General features: G+C 58.4%; 3 protein-coding genes across 7 annotated transcripts; all 3 read left to right on the top strand.

The window, feature by feature from the left end:
• The first annotated feature begins 1408 nt into the window (after window positions 1–1408).
• Window positions 1409–6800, top strand: SLC11A1 (solute carrier family 11 member 1). Its single transcript, XM_054381237.1, has 14 exons — window positions 1409–1540; window positions 2253–2375; window positions 2734–2853; window positions 3627–3733; window positions 3825–3895; window positions 3991–4058; window positions 4190–4345; window positions 4469–4627; window positions 4805–4894; window positions 5062–5181; window positions 5700–5849; window positions 5935–6008; window positions 6450–6603; window positions 6690–6800. The coding sequence occupies exons 1-14, from the start codon at window positions 1466–1468 to the stop codon at window positions 6798–6800; spliced, it is 1578 nt and encodes a 525-aa protein (XP_054237212.1). The 5' UTR covers window positions 1409–1465.
• Window positions 6801–10427: 3627 nt separating this feature from the next.
• Window positions 10428–14135, top strand: CTDSP1 (CTD small phosphatase 1). 5 transcript variants are annotated; one of them, XM_054380809.1, is made up of 8 exons: window positions 10428–10494; window positions 11804–11946; window positions 12171–12272; window positions 12484–12540; window positions 12797–12799; window positions 13027–13140; window positions 13436–13621; window positions 13718–14135. In XM_054380809.1, exons 1-8 carry the CDS (start codon window positions 10428–10430, stop codon window positions 13844–13846), a joined length of 801 nt encoding a protein of 266 aa, XP_054236784.1. In that variant the 3' UTR covers window positions 13847–14135. The 5 variants fall into 5 exon arrangements, with proteins under 5 accessions (XP_054236784.1, XP_054236781.1, XP_054236783.1 ...); XM_054380806.1 differs by lacking the exon at window positions 12797–12799 and having other exon boundaries at window positions 13048–13140; XM_054380808.1 differs by lacking the exon at window positions 12797–12799 and having other exon boundaries at window positions 10428–10514; window positions 11812–11946; window positions 13048–13140.
• Window positions 14136–18504: 4369 nt separating this feature from the next.
• Window positions 18505–24071, top strand: VIL1 (villin 1). Its single transcript, XM_054381496.1, has 19 exons — window positions 18505–18594; window positions 18825–18899; window positions 19039–19235; window positions 19506–19614; window positions 19909–20019; window positions 20109–20311; window positions 20774–20852; window positions 20949–21047; window positions 21142–21295; window positions 21403–21503; window positions 21639–21776; window positions 21947–22105; window positions 22192–22371; window positions 22484–22629; window positions 22736–22880; window positions 23176–23364; window positions 23519–23587; window positions 23737–23874; window positions 23958–24071. Exons 1-19 carry the CDS (start codon window positions 18520–18522, stop codon window positions 24069–24071), a joined length of 2481 nt encoding a protein of 826 aa, XP_054237471.1. The 5' UTR covers window positions 18505–18519.
• The last annotated feature ends 3023 nt before the right edge of the window (window positions 24072–27094 follow it).

The raw sequence follows: 27094 nt of genomic DNA, 5'->3' as shown, positions 1-27094 counted from the left end.
GCTTGCACCTGGTCATGTGCTAATCCATCACCCCATAACTCCCTGAGGGCAGACCCCAACGCCTACCTTTTTTGGGGGCACAGCACAGCTGCCAGAAGGGTACCCTGGAGAGGCAGCTGGTACTAGCCAGACATCCATGAGTGCACCTGGGATGCTCCCCGTCCCACCTCCACAGCCACAAGGGTCCTGGGGATGGGGTGCCTCACTTTCGTGGACACAAGCCTCACCTGCAACAACACTGAGCACCTCATCTTTGGGGTGAGGGTCCTTCCACCTGAGGTGGTGTGAGCACCCTGTGGTGCAGAGTTTGCCTGGCTAAGCACTTCCCACCAGCAGCTGAGGGTGCTTTTTGACCAGCTCATGCACTTGTGCAACACATGCCTGCTTCCTCCTCACTCCCTTTGGTGTGGCCTTTCCCCTACTCCCTCTCTCCCCACACTGCAGAACACTGTCCCTGTCCTTTCAACTGTCCAAGGAGTAGGACCCCTGGCATGGGATGGAGGGTGACACTCAGGCACACTCCCACCACCCTGAGCACGCTGGTGTGGGTGCCCTGTGTTGGCATGCAAATGTGCATGGCAAAGGGGAGAGAGGTGCTGGCCCCCCTGCTCCTGGCACAGGGTGGGGAAACTGAAGCCACACACATGCACAGCACCCACCGAGCCCAAGCAGGGCCCCTTTCCCAGCCCGGGTCAGCAAGTGGGGAAGGAGCACTTCCTTCTCCTCCTCCTTGGGGGTGGGAAGGCAGCTGGGAGGTTGTTTAAAAACTAAGTGAAAGGCATTGCACCCAGTGTCGAGATCAGGGCTGCTCAGCACCATGTCCGGATTGAGCTCATCCACAGCACCACTGGAGCCAGGTGAGCCCCATAACACTTGGGTGTTTCCTTCCCTAGAGTCCCTTCCCTCTGCCCTGGAACCCCTGAGCTCTGCTCTCCTTCACTCCACTGGCCACCATCCCCTCTAGCCTGTCCTGGCTTCCCCACAAGTCCTGTCCTCTATTTCCCCCAGCCCACCAATGATTCACCCATGCTCCCAGACGTGGGTGGGCTAGCAGTGGACTGGAACCAGTACTTGCCTCTTGTCCCTGCTTGGTGCCCACCCAGCAGCAGAACCCAAATCAGGGTCCTCTTCTGTCCCTCCTGCCCAGAACTGTACTTGGCTCTTAGACTGATGAAGACTGGGCTGGGATTGGAGGTTTTCAGGGATATCTGAGCTGGAGGTGGCATCCAAACCTTTTGGGTAACTACTGACAGCCACCATACAGCCACCTTCATGCCCCTCTGCAAAGGGCCTTGTCTGTCCTGGGTATCACTAGGTATGGGCAGGTGAAACTGGGGGGGAAGCTGGTACCAAGTGCCATTGACCCCCCGTGGGCTGCCACCTCTCCTCTTCCTCACCCACCCCAGGCCTCACCAGGTCTGTGAACCGCAGCGAGACTCAGACTTATGGCACCGGCAGGATCCCCATGTCCCCGCAGTGCCCTAGCACTCTGGATCAGACCTACTTGGACGAACTCATCAGCATCCCCAAGGGCAATGGGGTAGGTGCTGCAAGGCTGGCACCTCTGTCTGAGGTTGGGCAGGGAGCTGGTACCACAAGAAGTTTAAGGTAGGAGAGCAAAGGGCTACAACAGTGTAGGGCACAGGCCCTGGGGACCATAACATCCCTAAACCTGTCTCAGGCAAGTCATAGCCACAGGCTTGGAAGTTTCCAGATGGGGAAACTGAGGCATGCAACTAGCTGCTACCCAGCCCTCAGGAATCACCCTGCTGCTCACACAGCTCCTGGGCCCCGCATTCTGGGCCACCCGTGACCAGTCCAGTAGGGCTTTCCCAGGCTGCCTGCTCCCCCACCAGCCTCCATCCCCATCTGGTCCCAGGGGGTAGAAGAGAGGAGGGAAAAACATTGGAGCTCTCCTGCCAGGAAGGGTGCTGAAAACAGGTCTCGGCAGTAGGATCCCACGGGGGATCTGCTCCTGACAGTCCCAGGACCTCTCTGCAAATCACTATCCAACCCGTCACCGGGTGGGATGGGGGGGGGTCTCGCTGGACTTGGCACTGCTGCTAATGGAGAGGGGCTGAGGAGCAGCAGTTCACTCCCGAAAGCAAGAGGGAGAAATGCCTCTGGTGTACGAAACACGCCCGTGCAGGCAGCACAGGGCTTCCTAGAACTGGGGCCCGGGAGCGCAACGGGGAGATAAGATAATGGGTTTGAATGGGAGCAACTCCCTCTGACCTGCTGCCACGTCCCAGCCCGGTTTCAGCTTTAGGAAACTGTGGGCTTTCACCGGTCCTGGTTTCCTCATGAGCATCGCCTACCTGGACCCGGGCAACGTGGAGTCAGACCTGCAGTGCGGGGCGGTGGCAGGATTCAAGGTGAGCCCTGCCACCCCCCCCCGGCCCCCGGCCTCGAAGTCAGGAAGCTGTGGGGGTTTCGTAATCTCTCCTGCACCAACGGCCACCCGGCCCTATGGCACACTGGCTTCCTCAGCCCGAGGAGCAGGAAAGGCATGAGGGCGGGGGTGGGGGGGAGGTGGTGTTCTGGCACTGAAAGAAGGCACCCAACAGTGCCAGAGCTACCCCTGCTCCTGGGCTGGGGACCACCTCCACTCCTTTGGGCTTCTCTTGCCCGTGTCCCCGGGCTGATTCATGAACTTGCTGGAAGCCCCCGGCAGCGTGATCCTGCCTGGTGCCCAGCTTCTGCTGCCTCCTTCCGTCCTCTCCCCACCTGCAGCTGCTGTGGGTGCTGCTGTGGGCTACTGTCCTGGGGCTGCTGTGCCAGCGCCTGGCCATCCGCCTGGGCGTGGTGACTGGGAAAGACTTGGGCGAGATTTGCTACCTCTATTACCCCAAGGTAAGCAGCCACTGGGAGCACCCCCAGGGGTCACAGCCTGGGAGGACCCCATGCTTGGGTTTGCGATGGGCCTGGCAGGGACTCAGGGGCTGGAGAGGAGCAGAAAAGATACTGTGAGAGCTCTGCATCTCCCAGGGGCTCCCCAAGGCCTGCCCAGCCCCCCATCCCCCCTACCTAGTGCTTGCACACCACTGTGGTACAGGGGCCCAGGCTGAGGCAGGGAGAAGCAGCTGCCTTGGTGTCCTTGTCTGACCTAGGGACACATGAGAGTGTCCCCAGCAGGGTGAGCGTGGGTATCAGGGCAGTGACACACAGCCAAGATGCAGGACAAGCCTAGGCACATTGGTGCAGGGAGTTGGGGATGCTTGGGGAGAGAGTCACATGGCAAAGGAGGAGTCCCATCTAGGCAGAAGGATCCTGATGGGGGGAACAAGCAATGAGGTGTCGGCTAAGTGCCAGATGCCCAAAAGGACTGCTGAGTACCTCCCTTTGCCCCAGCACATCTCCAGAAGCATTATAACCAGACAGCTAGATGCCATCTTCAGCTCCTTCTGAGGCAGGGATGAGAAGGGGGAACAGGCTGGGATTTAGGCTCCATCTTGCACCCTGAGTCATGAGAGAGGTTGGCGAGTCTCTCCTGAGATCCCCAAGCTGCTCTGGGTGGCCTACCACAGGCTGGGGACAGGGACATCCATCCTGGAGGCTGTGCCAGCTCAGCAGGGGACAAGCCCCATTTTTGGCTTAGGTACCTCACAGTGCTCTGGTCCCTCCAGGTACCTCGTGTCTTGCTCTGGCTTATGATCGAGATTGCCATCATCACCTCTGACATGCAGGAGGTGATTGGGACAGCCATTGCCTTCAGCCTGCTCTCAGCTGGCCAGTGAGCTGCCCCACGAGAACCCCCAGGCCTCCCCAACGGCCCCGCTCTGCTGAGGGGCATGCGTCTAATGCCATCCCTTGCCATCCCACAGCATCCCCCTCTGGGGTGGGGTCCTCATCACAATCATAGACACCCTCTTCTTCCTCTTTCTCGACAAGTACGGTGAGTGCCGAGGTGGGGGGACAGTGGGCAGTCCTGGTGCTGATGCAGCTCCAGTGTCCCCTGCTCTGTCCCACCCCATCTCTTGACCCCTCTAGGGCTACGCAAACTGGAGGCTTTTTTTGGCCTCCTCATTACCATCATGGCCCTGACCTTTGGCTACGAGGTGAAGGGGGGAGCTGGGAACACCCCTTTCCCTGCAGGGTGCTGGCAAGGGTGCCCAGTGGGACATCCCTGCTGGCACAAAGCTGCAGCAGGGAAGAGCAGCTCATAGTGCCCCTTCCCACTGGTCCCCAGTATGTGATGGTGAGGCCAGCGCAGATGGAGGTGCTGAAGGGTATTTTCTTACCCTACTGCCCGGGCTGTGGGCGAAAGGAGCTGCTCCAGGCTGTGGGTATCATTGGTGCCATCATTATGCCCCATAACATCTTCCTCCACTCCTCCTTGGTCAAGGTGAGACCAAGGCACTGCCACCCCATTGTCCCGGGGGATACTTGGTGGGGACCATCTGGCCCTGGCTGTGCAACAGGGTTGCCCACCTGACCCTGTGGCACCCATGTCACCTCCTGTGCCCAGACACGGGCAATTGACCGGTCCAAGAAGGAAGCGGTGCAAGAGGCCAATATGTATTTCCTGACTGAATCTGGCCTGGCCCTCTTCATCTCCTTCTTCATCAACCTCTTTGTCATGGCTGTCTTTGGCGAGGCCTTTTACCACCAGCGAAACCAGGATGTGGTGAGTATCACCTTATACCTGCAAGGAGGTGATGGCTGTGCCTGGCTGTAGAGATAGGCATGGAGCACATCACTTGGAGAGTGGATGTCCTCATCCCCTGAGATGTGGTGTGGGGGATTCCCTCATCTCTGGGGGCTACTGGGTGACCATCACCCTTGTGCCCTTTGTGCCTTGCAGCACAATCAGTGTGTCAACAGCAGTGTCAGCCACTATGCTGGTATCTTCCCCACCAACAATGAGACAGTCTCTGTGGATATCTACCAGGGGGTGAGTAGCCCTGGGCTGTGCCCAGCGGGCATCCATACCATTTTGGAGGACAAAGCACTCCCCTCTCTGGGGATGGAAATTGCTATGACCAGCCTAGGAAGCCAGGACATACGAAGGTGCCTGGGGTGCGCGTGCTTTGAGGTCCCCATGGAAGTGTCCCTGCACAGGGTGTCATCCTGGGCTGCTATTTTGGGGCAGCAGCACTGTACATCTGGGCCATCGGGATCTTGGCAGCAGGACAGAGCTCCACGATGACTGGGACCTATGCAGGGCAGTTTGTCATGGAGGTGAGGGACAAGGATTCCAGCATGATCGCCTTGCCCCTAACAGGAACCTGGGGAGGAGGTGGGCTCTTGGTAGGGTTTCTATGGGCAGCACCCCCTACCACCCCAGGGTGTTTGGTAGAATTAATGGGCCCCCATTCCTGCAGGGAGCTGGGCATGGGGCATTGCCCATCTGGTGGGGGGTAGCTTGCTAGCACCAGAGTCCCAGGTGCTCAAGAGGCGGGATGTGGACAGAGCCCACTCATTGCCGTTGCATGGCCACCCCCGCGCCCTGCGACACCCCCTCCCGGAGGCATCCTGCGGGTGCCCCGAGCAGTGTTTCCCTAATGAGATCGTTTGTTTAATGAGCTGGAGCTGACACCTAGTGGGACTCAGCCGCCCTGCAAGGGCCCGCGCCCCGGCACAGAGGAGCAAGCAATGCCTCCTATGTGCCTCCGAGCCAGCGGTCTGGAGGGAGCCACCTGAGCATGGCATGCCAGACATGGCGAGGGCCAAAGGTGCATGTTTTGCCATGTCCCCAGGGCTTCCTGCAGCTTCGCTGGTCCCGCTTCGCCCGGGTTCTCTTCACCCGCTCCTTTGCCATCCTGCCCACTGTCTTCGTGGCTGCCTTCAAGGATGTCAGCCACCTCACAGGGATGAACGACCTTCTCAATGTCCTGCAGAGCATCCTGGTAAAGGGAGAGGACTGGGGGCATCACCTGCCTCCCAACACTCCAGTCTGGAGGCCATGCCTTCCTCATCTCCATCTCCTTTCAGCTGCCCTTTGCCGTTCTTCCTGTCCTCACCTTCACAAGCCTGCGCCCACTCATGCAGGACTTCACCAATGGCCTGTGAGTGCCATGGTGGGGGGAGGCACATAGAGGGACACAGTGGGGTGCTCTAGTTGCAGGCACCCTCTCTTTGTCTCATCCTGCCCCCTTCAACTATTCTGTGGGGGCAGCTGTGGCGGGCATGTTCATTCCCACCTGCTCAGGGAAGCCAGGACAGGGCAAACTCTAACATTACCCTTTTCATCCTCATCCCAATGCCACATTCAGTCCTTTTGGGCATCCCTGGGTCTTCAGCATCCTCCTGGCACTGCCAGCCCTGCATCTGGAGAGCAGGCAAAACCTATGCCCCATGATGGCATTGGGGTGTTGTATTGCCATGGGTTGCACCACCTCACTGGTGTCTCACTCATCTACAAATCCAGGGCACCCACACCTCTGTGCCTGTTGGGACACAGCATGGGAACTCTGTTCTGGTGCTGATGCCTGCTCACCTGCCCACAGCCCTGGGAAAGTGCTGATGACCCTCATCACAGGGTTGGTCTGTGCCATCAACATCTACTTCGTGGTGGACTTTCTGCCCACACTGCAGGGACTGAAGTACTACATCCCCCTGGGCTTGCTGCTGGCCGCCTATGTGGTCTTCGTTGCCTACCTGGTAGGGCTGACACCACTGGAAGGGGCAACTGGGTGGGAACCAGTCCCCGGTGAGTGCTCATCGATCTGCCCTCTGTACCCTTCCAGATCTGGACATGCAGCATCGCACACGGAGCCCGGTTCCTGGCCCGAGGCCATCACAGGCAGTTCAGCTTCGGCGTCTCTCTCGACCCGCCGGCGCTGGCAGGGAGCCGGTGACAGACCCCGGCCCCCCTTATTGTCTTCTGTGTGTGTGTGTGTCCCCCTCCCCCGGGCACCGATTTGATGCCGCACCGAACCCGGGGATGATGTCCTGCCCAGAGACGCACCCAGCAAATAAATAGTGCAGATCACTCCTTCGGCTTTTTAAAGTCCCCTAAGGCTAGAAATCGAGCGGGGAGGGGGAGCTTGGCACAGAAACTTCAGTGAATGAGCAGCCCTGGAGACCTCCCCTCCTCATTAGTGCCGGGAATCGCCGGCACCCGGGACCGCTAATCACCCCTCGGGACCGCTAATCACCTCCCGGGACCGCTAACCATCGCTCACCGCCCGCGCCCAGGCACGGCGGGGCCAGCCTCTGGGGACCCAAAGCTGCCAACCCTGCTGCCTGGGACTGGCCCCAGCCTCCGGACCTCCCTAGGGGGCTCCTAAATTCGAGCGCAGGGGTGCTAATAATGGGGCTAATAAATGGCATGTTTGTAACCGGCCTCAGCCTCGCTGCTGCTGGGCGCTCCCGGGACCAGGATGGAACCTCCCCGGCCCCCCTATACCCCGGGTCGGACCCTTAGCATAGGGCAGGGAGTGCTTGGCAGGCGGTGGTGTCACAGCATCTAAAGCGTGGCCGTTGGGGCGCGGGACGGGGGTGCTCAGTCCCAGCTCGTTGCATTCCCGCGGGGAGGGAAAGGGTGAGGTAGGGGTCCCCACCGTATCCTCCCCGACCCGGATGCCCCGTTTCCCGCTTGTTGGTCTCGCCGGATGCAGGCTCACGTGAACCCTCCCCGGGGGCAGCCATTGCCCCGGATCCGCAGCCCTGTGGAAGCGCGGAGCTGGGGGTCCAAGCCGCCCTTCGCCCCCCGCCGCGATCCGCACTTGCGAGACGCTCCCTGGCTGTTTCAAGGCTCCCCCTTCTCTCTAGCACCCCCTCTACCCCTAAAATCCCCTTTCCCAAACCATCCCGGTCAGGAGGTGAAAAGGGGGAATTCAGGGGGCCTGGCATCCCCCACTCCATACCCACCTCCCCCCTCCAAAAAGTAGACCCCCGCCCCAGCTCCCAAGGGCCGCGCTTGTTTATGTGAAGAATTTCCCCTTCCTTAAAAGGGCGATGCCGGCCGGGCTGGGGCGGTGCCTTCCCCCCCCGCCTCCGCGTTGGCCCGGTCTTGGGCTGTTCGAAGGAGGAGCGAGAGTGGTGGGCCCCACCGAAAGGCGGTGTCCTATGTATCCCGCACCACCACCACCACGGGGCGCAGCCGAAGGCAGCTCGCCGAGGTTGCCACCGGCTGTGGGGAGAAAGGCAGTGACTACCCCACCACCACAGCACCTGCAAGAGGCAACATCAGCCCAGAGTGCCCCTGCCCAGGGGTTCAGGGCTGGAAAGCCCCCAGGGCCTGAGTGTGGCCGCAGGGGGGGAGTGTCTGGAGGGTATGGGGTATAGAGTCCAGCTCCAGGAAGGAAGAGATCCGCATGTCTGTGTCTTGGGGATCACCCTTCACCAGCCAGGAGCCTTCGGACCAGAGCATTCCCGGGGGCACCTGCCCGCGCCTGGCTCTTAGCAGGAGGTGTCCGGTCCCGGCCGTGGGCCTGCATTCCGTAGAGCGGTGCTTGATGGGGCATAGCCCCCAGGAACACGGTTAGCTGGGACAAAAGGGACAGCACCTGGGACTTCAGCGTGGGGTCAGTGGAGTGGCAGAGAGGAGCCTCTTGTGCCTGGTTTGACAGAAACCTTCTGCCTTTCTGCCCTATTCCTACCCCATGCAGCCACACATCCAGCAGGGCTCTGCCTGTTCCCGCCTGTGCTGGGGGTGCAGAAAGAAGCTCCACAAGCTCCATGTCCTCAGCTTGTTCCACAGCCCAAGGACAGGGGCAACGTCCCCCTGAGCTCCCCAGCTACCCGAACTGCCCCATAACAGACAGCAAAGCTGGAAATGTCGTTCCAACTGCAGTGCAGGTGCCTGTCCTGGCGACTTCCCTAATTGCATTAACTAGAGGACAGGCAGGGCCTGGCTGAACAGGGGCTGCTGCCGGTGGGTGGTTTATCAGGCAGAGAATTCGACTAGAGCAACAGGGGTCGTGGAGGGGACAGTGTATGGCCTCTACAGCCATCCCCATGGCGAGCAGCTTCCAACAGGCCAGGGTCAGGCCAGCCAACCTGCTGGGGATGAGGCAGGCATCCTGCCGGGGTTCCACCTGGGCTAAAGGAGCAACATAGGACAGCCCAAAATAGAGAGGAGGAAGCCCAGCCTCTTCCTTTTGAAACCGCTAGGCAGGGGCCGCAGCTCTGGCTCCAATGCCGAACCTCGTCTCCCAGAGAGGCCACCTGTGGGCATATGTCATGCTCTCTTGTTCTCCAAGCAGTCAGGGGTATCACGTACCCTTTCGGCCTTGTTTCACAGAGACTGTGCTCCCTGTAAAGAAAGGTGCAGCCCCAGGGAGCTGGTGTGGCAGAGAAGACCCTAAGCAAGCTCAGACATGGAATTGCCAGCCTGCTTCGGCACCCGATGCTGACAGAGGACACACCATGTCCTGCCACCGAGATGGCAAGGGAGGAGGTGACCAGGACGGGATGGAAACCCCCCAGGGGTGGATGCTGTCCGGGAGCACAGTGGTGCCAAGTTGCTCTGGCTTGCAGGATCGGGGGAAGGGTCTGAGAATGAAGGATGCCTGCACATGGGGGGCTTGGAGGCTGGCACGAGTTTCTCCCACGGGGGTTGGTGCATTCTCAAGCTCCCAGTAAGACCTTTTTGGAAAAAACCTGCAATCAGTCCTGCTTTCCCTGCCAAATACAAGAGTAGAGCAATTGCAGGGGGAAGTACATACATACATACACACATACATACATACATACACACATATAATTGTTTTCCCCTAAAGCAATTAGGGAATTGCAGGAGAAAGAGGAAAAGAAATTAAAAAACCTCATACGGTTATTGGTGCTGTCTCCCATCACCTGTTGCCCCGTATGCTGTCCTGCCCTGGCAAGCAGGAATGGGTTCCCAAGGGGAAACAGGAACCCCTCCAGCTTGGCGCCACAGGGTCCAGGGATCTCTGTTCCAGGAGACACCCAGCATGGAGGAGTCTTCATATGCCGGGAGTGGCTGCAAGGGGGTCCTTTCCCTGGGGCTGCCAGATGGATGGCGATGTGACAGCAGAGAGGAAGGTGACAGCAGTTCTCATCCTCCGCTCCATTAACCCTGAGTGGAAACGTGGCGTGTGGGAGCCCAGTGCGGTCTAGCACCAAGACACAATAAGGGAGGGTCCTTTCCAGCCAAGCCTGTGCGGCGGCTCCTCGGCGGGGCACCCCTGCTCCTCCCTTGCGGGGCGGGTGCCGGCAAGCGGAGATGGGAGGGGTAGGAAAAGAAGGAGGAGGAGGAAGCGAGGGCCCCCCATCCGTCGTTGCCCTTTTAAGGGGTTCCTTGAAACCGCGCCCGGGTTCCATGTTTGCAGCCCCAGCCCGGGCGGAGGAAACTCCATGTTGTAACAAAGTTTCCTCCGCGGCGCCGCTCCCGCGCCCGCCACCCCGCGCCGCCGCCGGCCCCCGCCCCGCCTCCCGCCCCCCAAACGGGGGCAGCACTGGGGGGGGCGCCCCCTCCCCCCCCAACTGTCCCCCCCCCCCCTCTCCCCGGGGCGCCCATGGAGCACCAGTCCATCATCGCCCAGGTTAGCAGGGAGGAGGGGAGCGCTCCGCTGCAGGAGAAAGGTAATCACCCCCCCTTCCCGGTGGAGGAGGAAATGTGTGTGGGGTGTCTCCCCGTCGCTCCGGTATTTGAGGGGGCTGGGGACGTGTGGGTGGGTGCTCCTGGAGGGTGTGATGAACTGCGGGTGGCCTCAGCCAGTCCCTCCTGCCCGAAGCGACTCCACTGCCCAAGAGCTGGGGCACGGGGAGGGGGGAGCGGAGTTGTCTGCACCCGCCTGGGCTCGGGGGACCGTGCTTCGTCCTCCTGAATTCTGTTGGGGACTCTGGGGTGCTCGGGGCACTGCTCGGGCCATCTGCGCTGTTTCCTCCAGAGCCGGGCGGGGGCAGTGCACGTAGCGCCAGGGGTAACACAGCTGGGGAGGGTGAGGGGCGAGCGCCGGATACCAGGCTGCAGCCCGGGATCCTGCCCACCCAGTGCAGGGGGTTTGGCGGGGAGCGCTGCCCGTCGCCGAGGTGCTACCCGCCGGTTTCGGGAGCTGGCAGGGCCGAGGAGGAAAGCGTGGGAACGGGCCTTGTCCGCAGTAGGGAGCTCCTGGCCTGCGGGTTCCCTGTTGTGGGACGCCCCACAGGGCGACTAGGGCTTCAGGGGTGCACAACCGGGGGAGCTGCGACTCCCATCCCGGTCCAGGGGCATGATCCGGCTCGTCTGGCCGGTGGGGAAGGGACTGGAGCCACCGCGCTACCCTCGGAGCCCGGACCGGGTAGGAGCTGCCCCTCTGCCTCAGTTTCCTTTCGATCGGCCAATGAGCGCTGCGGGAACGGCGCCCAGAGGCGGGCGCTGCGCCCTGGTTGGCCCTCTCGCCTCCGGTAAGCTCGAGTCGGACAACGAGAGGGAGGCTGGCTGGAGGCGGGGAAAAGGGGCGCTGTAAGCCCCGCCTCCCTCCGCGAGTCCCCGCCCACATATTTCTCCCACCCGGCGTAGGTCCGTGTCCCCCGCGGGCGGTCCGCGGGGTCGAGCCGGGGATCCGCTGCCGGCGCTGCTGCAGTGGCCACGGCCTCCTTTGCGGACAGAGCCTGGTTCTGTTAAAGTCTTCAGCCGCACAGGGGAGTCCACGGGGGTCATGCGTGGGGACTGTGGGTCTCCAAACCTCCCCTGTGTCTGTGGTGCTGCCCCGGCACTGGCAATTGATGGGGCAGGAAGTGTGGTCGGATGGGTGCTGTGGGCTGATATGAGTCCAAAGAGCTCTGGAAGATCCCTCTGGCACCTCCTGTGTCCAACATCTACACCCTAAACCCCAGTTCACTTCACCAAGCTGGGGATGGGGGTGCCCCTGCCCCTTTACCCTTCTTTCTGCCCTCTTTTGCTCTGCAGGTACCCAGGTCCCCACCAAGAAGCCTCGGAGCCGCAGCATTCTCCAGTCCCTGTTCTGCTGCCTGTGCTGTGATGAAGGGGAGCCCTGTGCCAGCACCACCAGTGCCCCACTGCTGGTGGAGGAGAATGGGGCTCTGCCCAAGGTACCCCCTACCTCAGGAACACCCCCTCCACTCCCAGCCTTCCACTGGGCAGGGCAGGCAGCACTGCCCATCCCCAGATTTTTTCCTGTCCCAGGATGGAGGAGCTAAGTGGGCTTTCCTCCTGTGCCATGCCCCCTCTTGGAGTGGGCAGGAGGGGAGGGGTGCCCCTCACCACCCCACTGAGCCCATAGGTTTTTGAGTGTGTGTGTGTGTGTCCACCATAGGCTGCTGTCAAACACCTCCTGCCTGAGATCAAGCCACAGGATGCCAGCAAGCTCTGTGTGGTCATCGACCTGGATGAGACACTGGTGCACAGCTCCTTCAAGGTGGGGGACACCCCAGCCCCCCAGCTTTTCCCCTACCTCTTCCGCCCCAAGTGATGCTCAGCATTCAGGCACCCAGCACTTGGCAGACCTGCTGGGTGGGATGGGGTGCCCCTGTGAGTGGGCATGGGATTGGCAGGGTGTGTGTGGTTGGCAAAGGGGCATTTGGGCATGAGGTGTCCACCTGCTGCTGACCCTGCTGTGCCCTCCCCAGCCAGTGAACAACGCTGACTTCATCATTCCCGTGGAAATAGATGGCATCATGCACCAGGTAAGGGGATGCGGGTAGGGTGCCTGGCAGTTGGGGCACAGTCTCCTCTGCCCCCTCCTCAGGGACTGGGAACAGACCCAGCACTCTGCACTGAGGGGCAGTCAGGGTGGCAGGGATGGCTCCTTGGGAGGCAGAGGTGGGCAGTCCCTCTTTCCAGCAGGATGGGGAGTTAAGAGGGGTCCTGGCATGGTGCCCTACTGCAGCGGCTGGCTCTGGGTTCAAGTAATCCAGGATAGGCTGTGGTCTGGGCAGTCAGCCTGTTCTCGGTTACTTGGCTCCAGAGCTGGCCAGATGCTTCGTCCCAGAGGTGCCAGCAGGGTGGTGGCAGCCCCAAATCCAAGCAAGGCAGTCCACAGGGCAGAGACAGCTCTGTGTTCCCCTTACCCAGCAGGGAGCCATTGACTGCTCTCAGGGACATGGGTGTCCCTCAGGGTGGGCGTGAGGGTGTGGAATGGGGGCTGGGTTGCTGGTGCCCATGGTGCACAGCCCTCTGCCCCCTGCCCACAGGTGTACGTGCTCAAGCGGCCACACGTGGACGAGTTCCTGCAGCGCATGGGCGAGCTGTTCGAGTGCGTGCTCTTCACCGCCAGCTTGGCCAAGGTGGGTGCTCCTTCTACCCCCTACCATAGGCCTCCCCAGCTGCCTTTTGGGTGACGTAACTCTCCTTGCCCACACCTGTGGGCATTGCTGGTCCTTTGTCACCTGCCTACCTGCAGGCAGTGGCAGTGGCAGTGTCAGGCACCGCTGCCTGCTTCTCCAAGGCACTCATCAGGGAAACTGAGGCATGGGATGAACTGGCATCAGTGAAGAGCTGGGTGCCATCATCACAGTGGGGTGGGCACAGTGTGCCCCAGTGACACCCCCATCCTCACCCCACCCCGTTCCGTGCCCACAGTATGCGGACCCCGTGGCTGATCTGCTGGATAAATGGGGGGCTTTCCGGACACGGCTTTTCCGGGAATCCTGTGTCTTCCATCGTGGCAACTATGTGAAGGACCTGAGCCGCTTGGGCCGCGATTTGCGCCGCATCATCATTGTGGACAACTCGCCTGCATCCTACATCTTCCACCCCGATAACGCTGTAGGTACCCTCGGGGGAAGGCTTGGGCAAGGGGGGTATGGAGGGAAGGTGGTGGGAGCCTCCCCCCTCAGCTACTGCCCAGTGCTCTACCCACAGGTGCCTGTGGCCTCCTGGTTCGATAACATGGCGGACACAGAGCTGCTGGACCTGCTGCCCTTCTTCGAGAGGCTCAGCAAGGTGGAGGATGTGTACGCAGTGCTCAAGAAGCAACGGACTAACAGCTAGTGCCCCCCCTCCTCCCCCAAAGGTGCTGCCTGTGTGGGGGGCACTGCTGTGGCAGCCAGGTGCCTTATTTTAGGGGCAAACGGGGTCCTGATGTGCCCCCTGCTGTTGTCCTTCTCAGCCCTGGTGGGCACGAATGCCTGCTGGTGGTGGAAGATGTAGGTGCCCGTGCTGAGGAGCTGAGTGTCCCCCTTTCTGTGGAGGAGGGGGTACATGTGTGACCCACTGCCTTGCTGTGCTGGGGAACTGTTGAGGGGTGGTCTCAACCTCCCTTACTGTCTCATCCCCATCCCCCAACCTGTGTTCCCCCTCCCCAAAACAGTTCTCAGGTCCTTTTCCCCTCCGTGTCCCCCTAAGTGGGAAGGGGGGGGCCAGCAGCTGCTGCTTTCCACTGCCTTTGAGGGGGAACTGGACCCCCCACCCAGGTTCTACCTGCTGGGGAGGGCTGGCAGCCCTCAGTCCCTATCTGCAGGGGGACACAAGAAGGGTTAACCCCTCACCACCCCCAAAAAATGCAGGGGTCTTACTGGCCTTGGCGCATGGAGCCATCACTCTACCATTAATTCTGCCTTTGGTGCAGCTGACCACCTTGGGGGAGACCTGTCCCCACCCTCTCCTTGTGCCTTCTGCTGCCCCCTGCCCAGGGGCTGTATGTTAGGTAGCAGCCTGGTCTCAGACCTGTGTATCTGGCCACAAATGCCACCCATGTGCCTTGGGACACCACGTCTCCATGCCCCACCATTCTTTCAAAGGGTGTGCCTGAGGGGTTCTTAACTCACCCTTTCCAACCTCAGTTTGTTTCTATGGGGGTGTTCTGGTGGCCTCCCCACTTCTTATGCTGTAAGTCGGAGCCACTCCAGTCCCAGGCCCTCATGGAGGGGCCACACACTCCTTCCCCATCCATTTGCAGCTTCACCAAAGGCTGCAAATCCTAGAGGTGAGGGGACCCCCATACCAGCCTTAGTGTGCCCCCACCCAAGCCTTGCTCCAGCCGGGGCATATGGTTGGAGGAGGGTACTGTGGGCTCCCTCTCCCTGCAGCCTGGGGTTACACTGACCCCTGTGGGGTTGGGCTTGTGCCAGGGTGTCTCCCAGCCTTGAGGGGCTGGGGGCTCTCAGGGATGGTTTTGGGGGGGGATGCTGATCTCAGCCAGGCCTTTTTTAGCATTGTGATATGGGCAATGTCTCATATCTTTTTAGGGGGAAAAGCAACGGTTTCCCAAAAAGTCATAGACGCCTTTTTATCGCTGTGCCAGGGAGGGGGAGCAGTATTTGGAGGCAGAGGGTGAAGGGTTTTAGCTCTTCGGTGCTGCCTGGCCAGCTCCTACCAGCACTGCCTTTTTGCCAACACTGGTTGCTGGAGGGTAGGCCTGGGGGACCCCCTGCCTGCCCACACTGCAGCCTCCATGCTCTGCCTCCTCGTGGGGGGATGGGATGAGGGATGCTGTGGCACCCCTGGCCCTCTGCCTTTCCTGCCCCTCCAGGAGGATTAACTCAGCACTTTATATTAGACAAGTCGAAATGGCACCAGCGAAGCCTGCTGCCCGGCAAGCAGCTGTGGGTGCTGCAGCATTTGAGGGGCACAGCCCCTGCACTGGGCAGCACCCTGGGGAGGGGTCTGGGGGGGCCAGAGGCTGGGGTGGGCTGGGGGACCAGATCCAAGTGCCTTCATGTGATTAAAGCTGTCAAACCATCTTGGAAAGGGGAGTCTGTGTGTGGGCATGTGCCACCTGCGTGTCAAGAGTGGGTATGCACAGTGTGAGAGCAGAGAGCCCCCACGATCCCCTAAAATCTCCTTGGGGAGGGGGGATGCTACAAGTCTGTGCTGACGGAGCACCCTTGGGCTGAAGTGTTAGGGGGTGTCACCCGTTGCTTATTGCCAGGACGGTGCCTTTATGCTCTGGGGCAGACCCCTAAAGCTGCCCTGACACCCCCATCCTAACCCTTCTTCCTGGAAAAAGGACCTTGAGGCCACAAGGACAGGTATCCTGCCCCTTAACAAGGGCCGGGGTGGGGGGGTGGTGGGGGTGTGTGTGAATTTACTGTATGAGCTATGCCCCTCAAGCTTTAGAGCTTGGAGGAGAGTGTTAGAAGTGCTGCGTTCCTCAGCTTCCTCCAAATAAGGTGGCAGACCCACCCTGCATAGACTGGGGGTCACTGAGGGCAGACTTGTGCCAACATGCAGGCAGTGGGATGCTTTGGGGGAGATGCCTCTTAACTAACCCCCTCTGTGTCCTCATTGGCTCCGTGCCTCCCCTCGTTAACGAAGTCTCTGTCCTCCCTGATGGCTGCACTAATTACTGAGTTCATTAATGGCCCTTCGTGACAGGCTGGGGGGCCCGGAGAGGGGGTGAGCCCTCTGGCAGGCATAGGGCCCCCCCACTCCTGTGCCATACTGACAGGCTCTGCCCCGGAACGCACTGAGTGGAGAGCAGCTGCCCAGGTGTCACACCCAACCTGAACCTGAGCCCCACGCAAGGGCTCAGCACACAGGTAAGGGTCCTGCAGGGGGCACGTGTGGGGTGCAGAGCATGGGGGCTGGGTGACAGGAGAGTTTTAAGGCTAGGGGAGTGGAAGGCAGCAGCAGAGCCCATGCTCGTAGCATCAGGGCACCCCATTGCTCGTGGCTGGCACCCCCCGGCCCGGTTCAGCCCATTACCATCACTGTGGGGGGGAAGGGAGGATTTGGGGCTCGCTGCAGCACAGGCCTGGTGCCAGGGTGACAGCCGGTGTGTGGGATGCTGTGGTGCTCATGGCCAGGGCTGCTGGCTCAGCAGAGTGGCTGAGATAAGACTGTGGCAACCCTGAAGGGCTGGGGAGGAGATAAGGGCAGGACGAGGTGCCCAAGGGCCTGTCCGCTGCTGTGAATCCCCCCTCTCCCCACTTGACCCCTGTCTGTCTCCCAAAACCACCTCTTTGGGGCCGTGAGTCACTAGGCAGGACTCTAGTCCCTTCACCTCCCTGCCAGTGCCAAGGGCATCATCAGGTACCACCCCTTGGGGCTGGGGTTTGGGCTCAGGGAGCAGGGCATAGGGCTTAGCTGTACCACCGCCCTATGCCCTGCCTCATGCCCCATTCCTGCACCTCATTTCAATCCCCAAGGATGGGAAGGAATACAGCCTTCCAACTAGGAGATGGCACACTTTGGGAACGTTCCCATGGGCAGTCAAGTGGTGTGACAGGTAGGGAGCAGGACATGAGGGCATGTGGAGTGGGAAGGAGGGAGAGGCCCTGGGAAGATGCTGCTGCATTGCTGGTGGCTGTAAGGTGGTGTCACCAAAAATCCCAATGCCATACGACTGGGAGAGTAAAGGAATAACCCCTTCCTATGGCATCAGGGCATCTCCATGTTTGTGGCTGACACCTCTCTGTCTTGGCTCAGCATTTGTCCTGCTATCAGTTTGGGGAGCCTTTTGTTGCAGGATTGGCATCAAAACCCCCCTCACCGTGGGCTCAGTGCCAAAGGCCAAGAAGGGAGCAGGCCTGGGAAGGGCAGCAGGCCACACCCTGGGCACAGCAAGCCCTTGGGCAGGTTGCCTGGCATTGCCCTTTGCTGCCATAGCACATGTAGGGAGGTAATCATCCTGTGAGTAACGGGGCTCTTTAAGTGTCAGGAAGCCTTGGAGGACTGTGGGGACCTTGACTCTGGGCTGTTCCTGTCCTTATATGGTGAGCATAGGCTGGGACATGATAGGACAAAGGTCTCCTGGGCAGTGGCACCTGAGCACTTTGCCTAGGTACACTCACCTGTGCCCAGCTCTGCAGGGAAGGTAAGGGACTGGAATGAGGGGCTGGAGAGTGGGCATGGGCAGGGCAGCACATCCCACAGCCACTACCATTCCTGGCACCAGTGTGGCTTGAGGATGGGGCCTGGGGACCCACTTGTGTCCCACCTGAGGGCTGCACTGGGGGATCTGAAGGACAGGATGCAAGTGCTTTCAGGGCAGTGCAGTGGAACCAGGTGGGATTTACAGGGGGAGGAGGAGCAGAGACTGAGAGGTCTAAGGCTGAACCTTGGCACACTCAGCACCTCTGTGGGGCTGGGCTATGCCCGCCCTGGGAGCTTGTATCCAGAGGTGGGGTTGGGATTGGAGGTTTGGAGGGCTGAGTCTGTAAAGTGGACAGAATGCACTTACACACGTGTGTGTGCATGCATATGTCTATAAGGCCACCAGCAGTGGCCATGCCATGCTGTGCCATGTCATGCCAGGCTGTACTGGAACCAGGCTTGAGCAAGGCCAATTCCTGCTGGTGCTGGGGAGGAACAGGCCACTGCGCAGAGATGTCACCCAGCTGTGGCTACTGTACTGGGGATGTCCTGTATAGCACTGCCCTATGCCTGGGCACAGGGCAGGACACTGAGGGCACCCTGCTTCTGCCCACTGTGGGCCATGGCACAAGGCCATGACAGCTCCTATTAACTGCAGTGCCATCCAGGTTGAGGGGGATAGCAGCTCTGCTTGAGTGCCAGCTGCCCTGGCACCAGGGTGCTGAGGGCATTCCTTTACCCCACACACCACTGGACGCAGGGTTTATGGCCTGCCTGCCTGCTGACTAGGCAGGGCAGCAGATGGCATGGCAGGCTGGCTCTGCCCTAGAGCTTAATGACATTGCCTGCTATTAACAAGGGTGTTGCCAATGCCCTGGCAGGTCCCCTTGCCTGCAGCACCCATCACCATGGTGGAGCTCAGCACCAAAGTCAGGAGGACGCTCAACAAGACCACGCCAGGCATCCAGATATGGCGAATAGAGGTGGGGAGGAGGGCACAGCCTGGGCACCCGTCACCAAGCAGTTTGGGTGGGTTGTGGGAGGGAAGAGCCCACCTTTGTGTCCTTAATGCCTGAGGATTTGGGTCTCAGTGCAGCACCTACGGTTAAACCCACCTAGCTTTTGGGTCTACGGGCAGTGGGGGGTGGGGGGCTAGAGGGGGTGGTGGGGGTGTGTGTCCCTGCCAGGGCTGATGTCTCCCTTCCTTTTGCAGAAAATGGAGATGGTGCCAGTGCCCACCAAAAGTTATGGCAACTTCTATGAGGGGGATTGCTACATCCTGCTGTCGGTAGGGCAGCCTAGGTTCCTGTGGGAGACTGGGCATGGGCTCTGCCCTGTCTGAGAGGTTGGGGTGCATGGACAGATGACCCTGGCCAGAGTGGTCTAGGAACACAAGGGGTCTTCTAGTGGGGATTGTTGTTCTGCAGACACGCAAGACTGGAAATGGCTTCAGCTATGACATCCACTACTGGCTGGGCAAGGAATCAAGCCAGGATGAGCAAGGGGCATCAGCTATCTACACCACCCAGATGGATGACTACCTGGGCACAGTGGCCGTGCAGCACCGTGAGGTCCAGGGCCATGAGAGTGAGACCTTCCGTGCCTACTTCAAGCAGGGACTTGTGTATGTTGGTCACCTCCAGTGATCTGTTCCCACAGTGGGTGATGGTGGGTAGAGGTCCTCTGCATGCCTCCCATGGGGACATCTCCAGTGGGGATGGGGACAGTCCTGTCCCAGTGAGGTGGGGAAAGCAGGAGGAATATCTGGAGCTGGTCTTACTCCATCCATCGCCCATGTGGATGGGGGTATCCAAACATTTCCCTGCAATTAGAAATGACTCACTGGGGTGAGAGGGGAGCGAGCCAGGGCTGACACTGTGTCTGTCCTTCCCAGCTATAAGAAGGGTGGAGTGGCCTCAGGCATGAATCATGTGGAGACGAACACCTACAAAGTCCAGCGCATGCTGCACGTGAAGGGCAAGAAGAATGTGGTTGCAATAGAGGTGAGTTATGTGATGCAGAGGGTCCCCAGCCACCAACATGCAGAGATACTGGCTGGGGTCAGAATAAGGCCAGACCTCCCCAGACACAGCTACTCTTAAGAAGGGAACAGAGTGGGTGTTGGGCCATGCTGTCTGGTCTCAGGAGTGACCTCACCTTTAAAAGCCCCTCTTAGGGTAGGGAGGAGGAATACAGACTGGAGGTATCAGCACTGAGCTGGGGCAGACGGAGCTATGGAGCCAAACGGACCCAGGTTTACCCCTGCTTGACAGCCTCATGATCACATCCTGATGCAGGTGGAGGTGAGCTGGAACAGCTTCAACCGTGGGGATGTGTTCCTGCTGGACCTAGGCCAGCTCATTATACAGTGGAATGGCCCTGAGAGCAACAGAAATGAGAGGCTGAAGGTAAGGCTCCAGAGTTCCCCGTTGGAGGAAGAGGATATCTGGCCATCTCCTCTCTGCTCCCGGCTGACCCCTTCTCTCCTGGGGTGCAGGCAATGACCCTGGCCAAGGACATCCGTGACCGGGAGCGTGGGGGCCGTGCCAAGGTGGGTGTGGTGGACGGTGAGGATGAGGACGCCTCGCCAGGGCTCATGCAGGTCCTCAGGCACATCCTGGGAGAGAAGAGGGACATCAAGGCAGCCATTCCTGATGACAAAGTGGACCAGAAGCTGAATTCTGCCCTCAAGCTCTACCAGTGAGTTGCCAGGGGTGGGTCACCCATGGGAGCATCTTGCAGGGTGCCACAGGGACCCAGCACTCATCTCTGCTATGTCCCACAACTCCTGTCCCCATGGACAGCCACCAAGAGGAGTCAAGGCCACCACAGTGGCTGGAATAGGTCCTTTGGATACTGACAGAGAAAAGGGAATCTCCGGTGCCATAGGGTTGCTACTTGCTTGTGAAAGCACGATCTTTGGATATGGTGGCAAGGTCCCTGGGTGGTCCTATCATATCTGACACCCCTTTGTTCCTCACTCATGGTCATGAGTGAGCTGCATAGCAGGGCAAGAGGGTCCCTGGGTTCCACCTCTGCCATGATTAGGGTGGGGAAGGGGCTGGGTCATCCCCATTCAGTCCTGCACTTCAAGGTAGGGATGGGGGAATGTGGTTTCTCAGCCCCATTTCTAACCCCTTCTCTTCTTTTTTCTCCTGCCAGTGTCTCCAATGCTAGTGGGAACCTGATTGTACAGGAGGTGGCAACGCGGCCCCTGACTCAAGACATGCTCCTGCATGAGGTATGCCACTCATGGGATGCTTAGGGGTGCCTAATTTCCTTATCAGCTTTAAAGGTGCCCAAAGCCCTAATTTCTGCTGTTGTCTCTTCTTCCAAGGACTGCTACATCCTTGATCAAGCAGGTCTGAGGATCTTCGTGTGGAAGGGCAAGAATGCCAACAAGGAGGAGAAGCAGCAGGCGATGAACAGGGCACTGGTGGGTGCTGAGTTAGGGGTTGGTTATAGGATAGGTTGGCTGCTGCCTGGAGTGCCAGACACCTTATGCACACACTGGCTCCGAATCTCTTCAGGCCTTCATCAAAGCCAAGAACTACCCAGACAGCATCAGCGTGGAGATGGAGAACGATGGATCTGAGTCGAGCGTCTTCAGGCAGCTCTTCCAAAAATGGACTGTTCCTAACCAGACCAGCGGGTTAGGCAAGACCCACACTATGGGCAAAGTGGGTGAGTGCCCCCCTTCCACCTCTGCAGGACTCCCTGAGTTGGGATGGAGGGCTGTGAGGACCCCCATGGACAGTGGGATGTGACTCAGCCCTCTACTCCTCCCACAGCCAAGGTGGAGCAGGTGAAGTTTGACGCCACCACGCTGCATGCCAAGCCCCAGATGGCTGCCCAGCAGAAGATGGTGGATGACGGATCTGGGAAGGTGGAGGTAGGGTGGCCAGTGTGGAATGTAAGGCCCTCTTGGGGCACCCTCTGGGCTGTATCAGGGGATGAAGTGGGGTCCAGAGGCTGTAGTGCAGGGGGATGTTCCAGCCCTGGCAGCAGCACTTTCCTGTCCCACTAGGTCTGGCGTGTGGAGAACGGGGAGCTGGTGGCTGTGGAGAAGAAGTGGCTGGGCCATTTCTACGGTGGGGACTGCTACCTGGTGCTCTACACTTATTCTGTGGGGCCCAAGGTGAACCGTATCATTTACATCTGGCAGGTGAGACCCCCCCCAGGCCCCTGACTGTGGGTGGAGGACAGGGTCACCTTCCAGGACTAGGGGTGCTCTGCCCCTGTGTATGATTCCATGAGAACAGCATGAGGGCTCCCTGTTCCCAGGAGGGAGAAGGGGATGATGGTGGGTGCTGAGCTTCCCTCTGTGCTGCCCAGGGCCGCCATGCCAGCGCAGACGAGCTGGCTGCCTCTGCCTACCAAGCTGTCATCCTGGACCAGAAGTACAACAACGAGCCCGTGCAGGTCCGCGTCACCATGGGCAAGGAGCCAGCCCACCTGATGGCCATCTTCAAGGGCAAGATGGTGGTGTATGCAGTGAGTGCAGGGCTGCCAAGGGGTAAAGGGCAGCAGGTGGGTGAACCTGCAGTGCTGGTGATGACCTCCTGTTCCCATTTCTACAGGGAGGTACCTCTCGGGCAGGTGGGGAGGAGCCCATGGCCTCCACCCGCCTCTTCCAAGTACATGGCACCAATGAGTACAACACAAAGGCCTTTGAAGTGCCTGTTCGTGCCTCCTCCCTCAACTCCAATGATGTCTTTGTGCTCAAGACCCCCAGCTGCTGCTATCTCTGGTATGGGAAGGTGGGTACCACTGGGCACCAAGGTGTGTGCTGCCACTCCTAAGAGAAATGTCCTGACCTCCTCCTCCTCCTCAGCCAGGGCCAGTGACAGAGCAACTGTGCTTCCTCGGCAGGGCTGCAGTGGGGATGAGCGTGAGATGGGCAAGACAGTGGCTGACATCATCTCCAAGATGGAGAAGCCAGTGGTTGCAGAAGGACAGGAGCCACCCGAGTTCTGGCTGGCCCTGGGGGGCAAGTCCCATTATGCCAACAGCAAGAGGTACCAGCCCTGTGACCAGAGGTCCCTTGCCCTACCCACCCTTCTGGGTAACATGGGCCATCAGAGAGGGTGAGCCCCATTCCCAGCACACATTGCTCCCTACCAGGCTTCAGGAGGAGAACTCCTCTGTGTCCCCTCGACTCTTTGAGTGCTCAAACAAGACAGGTACCTTCATGGCCACGGAGATTATAGACTTCACCCAGGATGACCTGGAGGAGGATGAAGTTTACCTGCTAGACACCTGGGACCAGGTGAGCCCAGAGGGCATGGGACAGAAACCTATCTTTAATCTCACAAGCTGATGTCCCCAAAGGGTGGGTGAAGGACCTGCAGCAGCCAGAGGTAGTGGCATAGGAGGCTGGAAACTCCCGTATCTCTGGCCCCACGTTGTATTTTTTCCAGCCCCCCCTGCTCCAGGGATGGCTAAGGATGGAAACCTGGTGTCCTTCCCTGTAGACAGATCCTACATGCCCCCAGCTATGGGTTAAGCATGGCTCCAGAGTCCCTCATCTCACCCTGGTGGTGGACACAGTGACCTCGTTGCAGGTTTTCTTTTGGACTGGGAAACATGCCAACGAGGCGGAGAAGGAGGCAGCAGCAGTGATGGTGCAGGAGTACTTGCGGAGCCACCCCAGTGGGCGCGACCTGGACACCCCCATCATCGTGGTGAAGCAAGGCTATGAGCCCCCCACCTTCACTGGCTGGTTTCTGGCCTGGGACCCTCTCAAATGGGATGTGAGTTATGGAGGGGGCTGGAAAGACCAGGGAGGTCCTTCACCAATGGTACCAGATGCAGATCTGTTCCAAATCAGCATCTCTAGGGTGTGGGCAGCAGTTTGCTGGATGCTTGCCCATGCCCAGGAGCTGAATGCTTTTGTCCCGTTCCCAGGACAAGATATCCTATGAGGCACTGAAAGCTGAACTAGGGGATGAAAACAGCCTTGGGCAGCTCACCTCAGTAAGTGGCATAGGGAGTGGATGGAGTGGGAGGGGACCCAGAAAGCCTGTGTATCCCCCTGTCAGGTGACATATCCTCCAGTGAGGGGACACCTGGAGCTAGCCTAGTAATTCCATCCACGGGTCAAACCCTCATCCTTCCTCATCCAGGCATTCACATCCAAGCAAGAGGTTTTCACTGCTACCACCACCCTCATCCCTGACAAACTGGAGACATTCCCCCTGGATGTACTGGTGAATACCTCAGCTGAAGACCTGCCTCGGGGTGTGGATCCCAGCAGGAAGGAGGTGAGATGAGGCCAGGGGTGCTAGTGAGGGGGAACAAGAGGAAGCCCCCCAGCTTTAGCTCAACCTCCTCTCTCCTCCCCCAGTACCACCTCTCCGACCGGGACTTTCAGGATGTCTTTGGCATGAGCCGCTCTGCCTTCAGCAGCCTGCCCTTGTGGAAACAACAGAACCTCAAGAAGGAGAAAGGACTCTTCTAGGGCAGGAGCCTGTGCCAAGGGACAACTCTAGTGTGCTGTTTTTATTAAATAAAATATATTTGGAGACCCTTGGGCTTGCAGTTTATTTAGCAAATAGATGGTATGCAGGGGAACAGGGATCTTGACCCCACAGGGAAGGACCCTCCCCTCCTTCTCCACATCCTTCAGCCCCCACGGTGCTCAGGGCAAGGCACAAGCTGGCCACCCCCCAGGCACCCCTGGGGAGCCAGGGCTTCCACATCCCATTCCAGCAGCAGCAGCAGCAGCTTGGGGCTAAAGGTCTGGTGTACACCTGGCACCACACCCTCAGTAAATAGGTGCAGTACCAAAGGTAAAAGTGACAAAGCCACAGGCTGAGAGGATGGTATGTGTGTGGGGACATCACCTGCTGGAGACAGACACCAGGGATCACTTGTCCTTGCCCTGGGAGGGGAGAAGGGCATCTCCCTCCTGCTTGGGTTTCTTGAGGACACAGAGATGGGCAGGGTGGTGGGGCATGTGCTGAGATGTTCCTCACCTGGTGACTCATGAACTCACAGGATGGTCCCAGACAGCTGGTCAAAGTCTCAATGGCAAACACAGGGCAGAGGTGCAGCGCCCAGCACCTGCGGCATGCAACAGACAGCATGGAAATAAGATCTCAAACCAAGAGAGGGTCCATAAAGAGGTTTTAATTTCACAAAAATCTATCTACACATCATTTAAAAAGGGTCGGGGGGAACCCAAGAGCAAAAACTGTAAAGAATATAGGAACAGGTCTGCTAGAACACAGAGAAAAGCGCTGCTCCATATCAACAGTGTAAAGAACCAGGAAGGTGGGCTGCAGGCAGAAACCAGCAGTGGTCACCCTGCAGCAGGCAGGGCTGGAGTCCAACAGCAGAACTAAAGGACAGCAGCTGCCAGGGATCCCACGTCCCTTTGTCTCTCTTTGGAGGGCGATTACAGGGACAATGAGCTTCAGGAGAAAGAAAACAAAGCAGGTGAGTTATTCTCAGTGCCCTTGCTCCCACCAAAGCACAGCGATCCCCATGTGCCCCATGCTGGGGTGCTGACCCACCACAGGAAGTGCTGGGCTGGCCATCAGTCCTTCCTCAGGATGTGGGACGAGAAGGAAGATACACAGGTGATGGTTATCTGTGCTGCACCAAGCAGGGGTGCTGCACCAGGGGGTGGAGGGTGATGCTGGGGCCACAGGTGTTTGAGAGCCCCACTCCTTGTCCTGCTCCACTCCCGGCATCAGTGCCAGGCTGCTGCAGCAGCTGGGAAACTCATCCTCACTTTGCGAAGGCTCTTTGTGCAGCCCCACTTGTCCAGGGCTCCCCAGGTACCTGCACACACAAGTTCCAGTTCACCAACATGAACAATTTCATACCTCTTGGAGTAGGGGAGTAAATCAAGACCAAATTATCACCATCAAACAATGAAGGGGCAAGCAGAACAGCAAGATGGGAGTTCCTTGAGTTATATGCTGAATCACACTTGGGCTAAATGAGGCTGATTCAGGAGCAGGTACATGTTTAACTATGGTTCTGTACATCTGAGAAAGAGCTTGCATGCGTTCAGGGACCACAACTGAATTTCTCCACCTACCTACACCCCAGGATGCATATCCTCCTTGAAGAGATGACCTTGCTGCCGTGACAGAGTGAGTTCTGGGAACATTACAGGTGGTGGGCAGCAGAGCACTTAAGAAGTACACATTCATCTTCCTCCCCCCTCCTCATTGCTCCCAGACAGGGAGAAAGTTGGCTTCTGCAGGGCAGGGGCTCCAAAAACTCTCCTGCCAGGGTGGAAGTGCAACTGAGCTGCCATATGCTAAACAAGCTTAAATTAATTAATAGATGTCTTCAAATTCATACTGGCTAGAGTAACAAGCTAGAACTTTTCATAGAACAAGGAATGCTGGCTTCGAGCGTCAGCTTTTGCAGCTTGATTCAAAAAGAAACTGGTTTTAAACAAATATTACTGCATTGAAAAGTCAAGGCAATGTTTGCTCTAATTCATAAATTAACTGGAGTGCAGCATCTTGCAAAAACAACTTTGCCACCCAAACAAGCAGAGCCGAGTTCTGATACTACAGGAATACTGGCTATTTACAGCACTGGCATGGGATGTGCTTGGGGAAAACAGGTTTGCCCTCTGGACAAAGCAGTCCCTTCATCACATTTGCAGGGGCAATCGGTTCAAAAGACAGCTCCTGCGTCATTGCCTCTTCCCATCACCCAGAATTCTACCAAAATTAGCATCAACAATAGAAAAGTAAAATGCTTTGTAATAAATTAACACACACAACCACTCGGGCTGCATCTTACAAGACAAAGGCTCTGTCATGTTTACAACCAAACGTTTGCTCCTAGCTTGGAAACCAGAAGATGTCACCTTGACCAGGTGCACCTGTCTCGCCTGACACCGGGACTGGAAGGTCAGTCAGTCTTTTCACCACGTATTCAGCTTGGGGAGGGCCACTGCTGGCTGTCACTCACTGCTGTGCAGAGGTTAGAAGAGGCAACTGAGGTAGCACTCCACTGCCAGCCCACTACAATAACCTCTAGTATGGAAGGAGGTGCCTGTTGTTCTCCTAAAATTGGTGTTTTTGTCTGCTTTGCTTCAGCTGATTTATTCCTGAGAAATCTTAACAATAGTTTAAAAAAACCCCAAAAACTATCTGGACAGCAAAAAAATATATATTTTTTTAAATTAAAAAGAAGTCTTTTGCCTCTAAAACTTAAGCTGCAAAAATCAGAATAGAGGCTAAAACAAGAGCAACTACTGTGCTTAACAGCAACTTCTCTGAAATGAGTAAATGCCAACAAAAGGAAACACATGCCCCTGCTAAGTCAGTGTGAAGGAGCTCAAAAAACAGAGCAACTGGGCTTCTACCCCCTGCTGAAACACGTGATTAAAGGAGCATCATGCCTCCAAATCCAATAAAAAGCAACACTTCCTCCTAACTGTGTCCTGCTAATGCTCGACGTGGGCTTGCTCAAAGCTTTCCACCTGGTCTAGTTTCACAGTTGAGGGCT

Source organism: Indicator indicator, chromosome 5, assembly GCF_027791375.1.
Source record: "Indicator indicator isolate 239-I01 chromosome 5, UM_Iind_1.1, whole genome shotgun sequence".
NCBI lineage: Eukaryota > Metazoa > Chordata > Aves > Piciformes > Indicatoridae > Indicator > Indicator indicator.
The sequence above is the reverse complement of the archived record's forward strand: the minus strand, read 5'-3'. Positions and strand labels throughout refer to the sequence as shown.

Coding starts and splice junctions, on each gene's coding strand:
- SLC11A1 (XM_054381237.1), top strand. CDS start 1,466: ATGTCCCCGCAGTGCCCTAGCACTCTGGATCAGACCTACTTGGACGAA. Junction 1,541..2,252: donor GCATCCCCAAGGGCAATGGG/GTAGGTGCTGCA, acceptor GCCACGTCCCAG/CCCGGTTTCAGCTTTAGGAA. Junction 6,604..6,689: donor TGGTCTTCGTTGCCTACCTG/GTAGGGCTGACA, acceptor GTACCCTTCCAG/ATCTGGACATGCAGCATCGC.
- VIL1 (XM_054381496.1), top strand. CDS start 18,520: ATGGTGGAGCTCAGCACCAAAGTCAGGAGGACGCTCAACAAGACCACG. Junction 21,048..21,141: donor AGGCGATGAACAGGGCACTG/GTGGGTGCTGAG, acceptor GAATCTCTTCAG/GCCTTCATCAAAGCCAAGAA. Junction 22,372..22,483: donor GCTATCTCTGGTATGGGAAG/GTGGGTACCACT, acceptor CTTCCTCGGCAG/GGCTGCAGTGGGGATGAGCG.
- CTDSP1 (XM_054380809.1), top strand. CDS start 10,428: ATGGAGCACCAGTCCATCATCGCCCAGGTTAGCAGGGAGGAGGGGAGC. Junction 11,947..12,170: donor AGAATGGGGCTCTGCCCAAG/GTACCCCCTACC, acceptor TGTCCACCATAG/GCTGCTGTCAAACACCTCCT. Junction 13,622..13,717: donor TCTTCCACCCCGATAACGCT/GTAGGTACCCTC, acceptor CTCTACCCACAG/GTGCCTGTGGCCTCCTGGTT.